Consider the following 8,936-nt stretch of genomic DNA (forward strand, 5'->3'; position numbering starts at 1 on the left):
TGACGGGTAGAGCCATAACCTCCCCATCAGCCTGCCCTGAGTGTGACAGCGTGCGGTGCCCCAACCCCCTGATCCGCCTGCTCTGTGTGTGACAGGGGGGCGGGTGCCCCAACTCCCCTATCGGCCCTACTCTGTGAGTGACAGGGGGGAGCTCCTCAACCCCCTGATCGGCCCTGCTCTTTGCATGACAGGGGGGAGCTCCCCAACCCCCTGATGGGCCCTGCTCTGTGCGTGACAGGGTACGGAGCCCCAACCCCCCCTGATAGGCCCTGCTCTGTGAGTGACAGGGGGCAGTGCCCCTACCCCCTGATTGGCCCTGCTCTGTGCGTGACAGGGGGTGGCGCCGCAACCTCCCCATCGACCCTGCCTTGAGTGTGATGGGGCGGTGCCCCAACCCCCCAATTGGCCCTACCCTGAGTATGACTGAGGGTGGCATCGCAACCTCCCGATCTGCCCTGCTCTGTGCATGACAGGGGTCGGCGCCCCAACTCCCTAATCAGCCCTGCTCTGAGCCCGACCAGGGGCTGCACCTAGGGATTGGGCCTGCCCTCTGCCACCCAGGAGCAGGCCTAAGCCAGCAGGTCGTTATCTCCCAAGGGGTCCCAGACTGTGAGAGGGCACAGGCCGGGCTGAGGGACCCACCCTCCCCCCTGAGTGCACAAATTTTTGTGCACCGGGCCTCTAGTTGTTTAATAACATAGCATGTTATTAAACATGCTATGTGGTCTCCATGTGTTTGACTGGTTTTGAGATTTGTTATTATAGTTGATTTCTAGTTTCATGCCATTGTGATCTTAGAATCTTATATAATAAGGAGCTAATATGCTAATTAGATGGATGGAGGAACGACCTTCCAGAATGACCAGTGGGCTGGGGTAGGGCCGTAGGGCCGAGAGGCAGCCAGGGCCATGAGGCAGCCGGGGCTGCGAGGGTCAAGCCCCTTGCCCAAATTTCGTGCATCGGACCTCTAGTATACTTGATATGATTTCAATCTTCTTGAACTTGTAAAGGCTTATTTTGTGTCCTAACATGTAGTCTATCTTTAAGAATGTTCCATGTGCACTTGAGAATAATGTATATTCTGCAGCTTTGGGATGAAATGTTCTATAAATATCAATTAAATCCACCTGATCTAGTGTATCATTTAAGGTTGCTGTTTCCTTGTTGATTTTTTTTTTGTGTGAAAAATCTCCAGTGATGTCAGTGAAGTCCCCTACTATGACTGTATTGCTGATAATCTCTCCCTTAAAGTCCTCCAGGAATTTTTTTAATAATTTTTTTTTATTTGCTGAATCCAGCTTGGTTTTTAGTGCCCTGAGTGTACATCAGCCTCTTTTGTACTTTGAGGCTATTATTTTTATTTATTTTAATATATTTTTTTATTGATTTCAGAGAGGAAGGGAGAGGAAGAGAGAGATAGAAACATCCATGATGAGAGGGAATCATTGATCGGCTGCCTCCTGCACATTGGACTGAGCCCACAACCCAGGCATGTGCCCTTGACTGGAATCAAACCTGGGACCCTTCAGTCCACAGGCCAATGCTCTATCCACTGAGCAAAACCGGTTAGGGCTAGTCCTCCAGGAATTTTTAGATATATATTGACGTGCTCATTTATTGGGTGCATATATATTTACCAGGGTTAAATCCTTTTGTTAGATCAATCCCTTTAGTATTATGTAATGACCATCTTTGTCTTTTTTATCACCTTCGTTTTGAAGTCTATTTTCTCAGATATAAGTATTGCTATCCCCATCTTTTCCATTTCCATTTGCATGGGAAATTTTTCCCCATTCCTTCATTTTCATGCTGTGTGAGTCTTTTGTTCTGAGGTGAGTCTCCTGAAGAGAGCATATATATGGGCCATTTTTTAAAAATCCACTCAGCTACCCTATGTCATTTGATTGGAGCATTTAAGTTTATTATTGATAGGTACTTATTTATTGCCATTTTTATTCTTTATGCCTGTGCTCCTCTAGTTCTATATTTTTTATTCTTCTTCCAACAGTCCCTTCAGCATTTATGCTATGCTGGTTTAGTTGTAATAAGCTCATTTAGACGCCCCCCCCCCCTTTTTTTTTGGTCTGGGAAGCTCTTTATTTTCCCTTCAATTTTATTTATTTGTTTATTTTTAAATATATGTTTATTTCAGAGAGGAAGGGAAAGGGAGATAGAGATAGGAATATCAATGATGGGAGGGAATAATTGATTGGCTGCCTCCTGCACACCCCACACTGGGGATCAAGCCTGCAACCTGGGCAAGTGCCCTGACCAGGAATCAAACACATCTTGATTGGGTCTCTCTCTGCCTCCTGAATTTGTGTGACTTTTTCCTTCACCAGGTTTGGGAAGTTTTCTGTCATTATTTCTTCAAATAGGTTCTCTACCCCCTAATCACTTTCTTCTCCCTCTGGTACTCCTATGATGCAGATGTTGTTACAGTTCATGGTATCCCAAAGTTCCCTTAAACTCTTGTCATACTGTTTTTCTGTTTTAAAACATATTTTTATTGCCCTAACCGGTGTGGCTCAGTGGATAGAGCATCGGCCTGCGGACTGAAGGGTCCAGGGTTCGATTCCGGTCAGGGGCATGTACCTGGGTTGTGGGTACATCCCCAGTAGGGGGTGTGCAGGAGGCAGCTGATCGATGTTTCTCTCCCATCGATGTTTCTAACTCTCTATCCCTCTCCCTTCTTCTCTGTTAAAAATCAATAAAATATATTAAAATATATATATATATATATATTTATTGATTTCTGAGAGGAACAGAGAGTGAGAGAGAATTAAAACATCAATGATGAGAGAGAATCATTGATTGGCTGCCTGCTACATGCCCCACACTAGGCATGTTCTCTAACTGGGAATTGAACCATGACCTCCTGATTAACCACTGAGCCATGCCGGTCAGGCTGTCATTATACTTTTTTTAAAAAATATATTTTATTGATTTTCCACAGAGAGGAAGGGAGAGAGATAGAGAGTTAGAAATATCGATGAGAGAGAAACATCGATTAGCCGCCTCCTGCACATCTCCTACTGGGGATGTGCCTGCAACCCAGGTACATGCCCTTGACCGGAATTGAACCTGGGACCCTTCAGTCCGCAGGCCGACGCTCCATCCACTGAGCCAAACCGGTTTCGGCTGTCATTATACTTTTTATTTTTATTTTTTTCTTTTTGCTGCTCTAATTGAGTGTTTTTTCTACCTTGTCTTCCAAACCACTAATTTGATCCTCTGCTTCCTCCAGCCTCTTCAAATTCCTTCTAGTGTATTCTTGATGTTAAATATGGTATTCTTCATTTCTGACTCGTTCTTATTCATGGTTTTTCTATGTCCTTTTTAATGCTGATGTCGTCCCCCACTAAATTCCGTGTAGTTCCCATTAAGTTCTTTGTAGTTTTCACTAAGTTTCTGGAGCATCCTTATAACCAGTAACCTGAACTCTATGTCTGATAAATTGCTTACCTCCATTTCATTTAGCTCTTTTTCTGGAGAGTCTTTCCCCTCCCCCCTCCCCCCCATTTCATTTAGGGGTTGTTTCTTTGTCTCCCTATTTTAGTTGTCGCTTTGTGTTTGTTTCTATGTATTAGGTAGAACTGCTATGACTCCCAGTCTTCATGGGGCGGTCTTTTGTAGTAACTGTCCTGTGGGACCCAGTGGTACAATCTTCTTGACCTCCTGAACTGGATGCTCTAGGATTGTCTCTTTTGTCGCTTCTTTGGGCTCTCCTGTTATAATTGGGTCTTTTTAAAAACATATATATTTTTATTGATTTTAGAGGGAGAGAGAGATAGAAACATCAATGATAGAGAATCATTGACTGGCTGTCTCCTGCATGCCCCCCACTGGGGAGTGAACTCACATCTGGGCATATGCCCTGATTGGGAATCAAACCATGACCTCCTGGTTCATAGGTTGACGCTCACCTGAGCCACGCGGGCCGGGTACAATTGGGTCTTGATTGTTGTTTTCCCATTCCTCGGTGGGATCTCCTCTCAGGCTGGCTGACTGTGAGGCTCAACCCCGACCAAGTCATGTGAGCTGTTGTACAGGTACAGTTGTTCTAATGCTCCACCCAGAAGTCAGTGTCCCCACTTGTACAATTGGTATGACTCTGTTGATTGCTGTATTTAAAGGATATAGTCGAGCCCTGGCCAGGTAGTTTGGTTGGTTGGAGTGTTGTTCTGATTCACCAATGTTGCGGTTTCAATCTCAGTGAGATGAGAAATGAGTAAAGCTGCAGGAGACCATGAGCCAGGAGTCAGAATGCAGAAATCAGAATTGGAGTGAGAACCGAGAGGAAGCTGTGTGTCCTTGGAAAGTTCGTTAATATTTTAAGCATTAATTTCTCTGTCAGTTGTGAGGAGAGAAGCTATTGTGATCCATTTTAACCATTTTAAAGTGTACAATTCAGTGGCATTTAGTACATTCACAATGTTGTGCAATCACCACCCCTATCTAGTTCCAAAATATTTTCATCACCCCAAAAGGAAACCCCACACTTATTAGCAGTCATTTCCTATTGCCCCCTCTCCCCAGCTCTGCACTGTTACTTTTTGTTTAAGGATTTACCTATTCTGGACATTTGTATGAACATTACCACACCACATGTGGTCTTTTGTGCCTGATTTCTTTCACTTAAAAGGATGTTTTCAAGAGTCACCATGTTGTAGTGTGTATTAGTATTTCATTCCTTTATATGTTTGGATACTATTCCATTGTGTGGAGAGACCATATTTTGTTATCTACTCATCAGATGGTGGACATTGGCTGGTTTCCACCTTTTGGCTATTGTGAATACTGCTGCTATGAGCATTCATGTGTATGAGTTTTGTCTGAACGCCTGTTTTCAGTTCTCTTAGCTATGCACCTAGGAGTGGAATTGCTGGACCATAGAGTAATTGTATGTTTAACTCTTTGAGGAATGGCCAGACTATTTTCCACACCAGTGGCACCCTTGTACATTCCTTCCAGCAATGCACAGGCGTTTCAATTTCTGCTCTGTCCTTGCAGTCCTCCTGTCGAGCCAGCAGGAACACAGTGAGCGGCTACTTCCTCGCGGGCCGGGACATGACTTGGTGGCCGGTGAGTGCACCCTGACTCCTCCCACCCCTCCTTCTATTGGGGCCGCATCTGACCTCCAGGTCAGCCAGCATCTGCATCCTTGAGGTCACTGCCCTGTCCAGTTTAAGCAGGTGGTGATGGGGCAGGCTGAGGCTGTCAGGGGGTCCCCAAGCTGGGGGAATAGGAGTGGGGTCCTGGAAATTGTGTGAAGGGCGGGGGCCTTGGAATCTGGGTGGCTCACAGCTGATTCCTTTTCCTCTCTCCCCACCAGATCGGAGCCTCCCTCTTTGCCAGCAGCGAGGGTTCCGGCCTCTTCATTGGACTGGCCGGCTCAGGCGCAGCTGGAGGCCTGGCTGTGGCAGGTTTTGAGTGGAATGTGAGCTCCCAGAGAGTGGGTGCAGGGTGTGGGAGAGCACAACCATCCCGCCAGGCCCTGGACAGGGGCTCCACTGGAGTCCACGCCTCGATGGCCAGAGGGGCGCCTCCCAGCAACTTAGGTCTGCCAGTGTCCAGATGTGTTCTGTGCAGCAGTGCTCCTGGCGGGAGGGGGAGGTCTGGTCTTCAGAATGCCAAAGAGCTGGACAGACCAACAGGAAGGCAGCTGCTAGCCTTGGCCCAGGCCATCTGTTCACAGAGGTGCAAGGAGGGGAAGGGGCTGGCCTGAGTTCTCCTGGCAAGTCAGGCCTCCAGACCCCTGGTCCCAGTTTCTCCTGTGGAGCAGGGCTGTGCCCACTGTCCTCACCCTGCCCCTGTCGCCCGCAGGCCACCTACGTGCTGCTGGCCCTAGCGTGGGTTTTTGTGCCTATCTACATCTCCTCGGAGGTAAGTCTGCCCCTGGAACCTCGGGGCAGCCTCCCTTGGGTCTGGGCCTTGGTCCTAATTGGTGGTGGTGATGGGCAGGACCCTCTGGCTTCACCCACAAGTTGGCAAACTCTCCCAGCTGTTTATTATGCAATTAGCATTCCTATCAGCCCAGCAAGGCGGCCCCAGGACGTCAGCCCAGGTACCTTATCTGCTGGTTTGCATCTTGGAGTCCACATCTCAGTGGCCTGAGGGGCACCTCCCAGCAACTTAGGTCTGCCAGTGTCCAGATGTGTTCTATGCAGCAGTGTTCCTGGGGCACACAAGCCACACACCTGGACAGCACACCTGAATGGCACATCTGGATGGCACACCTGGGTGTTACACCTGAGCTGCACACCAATGCGGCACACCTGGGCTGCAGACCCGGGCAGCACACCTGGGTGGCACACCTAGGCAGCACTGTCCTTGACTCTGCCCACTCCTTTAGCCCCAGCTGAGCAGTCACTAAGTCTAGGGGATTCCATTTCCTGGATGTCTCTGTCTGCCCCCTGCTCTGCCCCCACAGTCACCTTCTCCATTCAGCCTCACAGAACTCATCTGGTTTTGTCCTATCAGCTTCCGAGCCTGTCCCTCTGTCCCCAGCAGCGGCCCCTCCAATCCATTCCTCATGTCAGTCTTGAACAGCCCGTGTAAGCCTGCCCGCCACTCCCCTGCCTGGAACCCTTAGGAGATGGTGAAAACCCTTCGCCTGAGTTCAGTGCTCAGTGTGGGCCCGCGCCTGCCCTTGAGCAGCTCCCGGCCCGAGTGCTGGTGTGGTCTCAGGAGAGTGACCCTGTCCGGCCCCCCCAGATCGTCACCATGCCTGAGTACATCCAGAAGCGCTATGGAGGCCAGAGGATGCGCATGTACCTGTCTGTCCTGTCCCTGCTGCTGTCTGTCTTCACCAAGATATCGGTGAGCCGCCCCCACTCAGCTTCTAGCCAGCAGAGCCTGGGCACATCCCACTCTGGAGGCCCCCCAAACAGACCTGACATCCTCTCACCCTTGTTTAACATCTGGGGAAACTGAGGCCCAAAGAGGGACAATGACTTGCCTAGGGTCACACAGAGAGTTTGTGACAACTGGTCCAGCGCCCCCAGAGTGTAGGCTCAGCAGCCAGCATAGTTGGGGGACGAGTGTAGGTTCTGTGACTCCTGGTTCACCGCAGGTGCTAGATGTGGGGGCCCCCGGGGGTACTCAGTATCAGGGGTTGGTGGTGGACATCCCTGGTCAGCCTCTGGTCTTCCCTGGACCTGAACTGAGGTGAGCAGGACGGCCACGAGGGGGCGCTGAGAGCCCGCCTGGTCTGGGCTGAGGTTCAGAGTCTGCATGGAACCCGCCTTCTGCCTCTCACTGTGGCTGGTCAGCTCTGTCACCAGCTGGTCCCCAGCAGCACCCCCCACCCCCACCCCCACCCCGCCCCCAGCATTGGGCTGCCACCACAGGCCTCTTTCCCTGGGGGCCTGGACCTGGTCCCGCTGGAAGGGCAAGAGCAGAAAGCACACCGGAGTGCCAGGCAGCACTTGCTGGTGGCTTTCCTGTCCAAATCCCTGACTTTACAGGTAGGGAGGCAAGGCCCAGGGAGGGCATGGGCTGGTCTCAGGCCTGCTGGTGACGTCATGGCAATGCCAGGCCTGGTCTTTTATTGGCCGATCGGGTTTCAGGAGAGAGAACATGGCTGCGTCAGGGGTCAGCCTCCTTTCAGATGGGTGACCCTGGAGGAGACCCGGGACCCAAGCCTTGGCTCCGAAGGCGGTGGATGGCCGGCCAATTCCCAGGCTTTGTGCGGGGGTGGGGGGGGGGATGGAGGGGGTGGGGGGGGGGGTGGGCTGGCACGTTGGAGGCAGGACGTACTCCGTGAGCCTGGCTTTCTCCTTAGTGACGCTCACCTCCTGGGCCTTCTTCAGGTGGGCTCTGGGACCTGGGAAAACCCAGACATGCCATGGATTTGAGGAGGGAGTGGAGGCCTCACTGGTCAGCCAGGACCTGCAGGCAGGGCAGGCAGGGCTCCCTGGAAATGAGAGTGACTGCTCCTCAGCGGCCCTGAGGCAGCCTGGGACTGGCCTGGGACTGGCCTGGGGCGGCCTGGGGCAGCCTGGGACTGGCCTGGGCTGGCCTGGGTGCCCTGGGACTGGCCTGGGACTGGCCTGGGGCAGCCTGGGACTGGCCTGGGGCGGCCTGGGACTGGCCTGGGGGTGGCCTGGGACTGGCCTGGGGGTGGCCTGGGACTGGCCTGGGGGTGGCCTGGGACTGGCCTGGGGCAGCCTGGGACTGGCCTGGGGCGGCCTGGGACTGGCCTGGGGGTGGCCTGGGACTGGCCTGGGGGTGGCCTGGGACTGGCCTGGGGGTGGCCTGGGACTGGCCTGGGGCAGCCTGGACCACATGGGCCCTGACTGGGGGTCTGACCTGGCATCTGGCCTGACCCTCCCCCACCTTGGGCATGGGGACAGTGGTCGGCAGCCCCTCTGCACACCCTGGGCCTTGTCTGGGCCTGGCCTCTACTGTGCACCCACAGGTCAACTCCGGGGGCCCCAGAGCATCTTGCTCTTGTGCAGGTTTTGGGAGCTGTTAACAAGCAAGCATTGCTCTGCCTTCCAAAAGTGAGTGCTCTCAGAGTATCATGAGAGGCTTCTTGCTCAGGGTTTCCCTTTGGAGACTGGAGGGACCTGCTCCACACTGCACTGAAGGTCCAGTTTAGAATTTCCCCCTCATGCGCTTCCTCTCCGCATTCCCCGGCCCCTGTGCCAGCCGCCTCTCCTGGGACCAGAGGCACAGATACAGAGGCCACGCTCCAGTTCGCACCAAACAGACCTGTGGGCCATCTGGCTGCTGGGCTGCCATGTCCGCCCTGGCCTAGAGCGCGACAGTGAGGGGTGAGGCTGGAGGTGCTGATGGTCAGGGGTCCCAGCACCAAGCAGCGCTGGGGGTTAGGCAGGTCGTGGCACAGTCAGGCTGGAGTTAGTGCCACTGGCCCCTCCCAGAGGACGGCCAGAGTGGGGGAGGCCTGAGGAGGGGAGGCCCCCTGGGTC

The 8,936-nt window shown here is 52.6% G+C and overlaps 1 protein-coding gene across 1 annotated transcript in view; it reads left to right on the forward strand.

Annotated features, from left to right (window-relative positions):
* The window catches only part of LOC102432077 (sodium/glucose cotransporter 5), a 14,803-nt gene extending 7,722 nt beyond the window's left edge, over positions 1–7,081 (forward strand). Inside the window, exons 2-5 of the mRNA XM_023747912.1 lie at positions 5,014–5,085; positions 5,336–5,440; positions 5,827–5,886; positions 6,718–7,081. Of these exons, the coding sequence (XP_023603680.1) occupies positions 5,014–5,085; positions 5,336–5,440; positions 5,827–5,886; positions 6,718–6,936 (456 nt within the window). The 3' untranslated portion in view covers positions 6,937–7,081. The remainder of the gene's footprint in view (positions 1–5,013; positions 5,086–5,335; positions 5,441–5,826; positions 5,887–6,717) is intronic.
* The last annotated feature ends 1,855 nt before the right edge of the window (positions 7,082–8,936 follow it).

This window comes from Myotis lucifugus, unplaced genomic scaffold (genome assembly GCF_000147115.1).
Source record: "Myotis lucifugus unplaced genomic scaffold, Myoluc2.0 scaffold_1050, whole genome shotgun sequence".
Lineage (NCBI taxonomy): Eukaryota > Metazoa > Chordata > Mammalia > Chiroptera > Vespertilionidae > Myotis > Myotis lucifugus.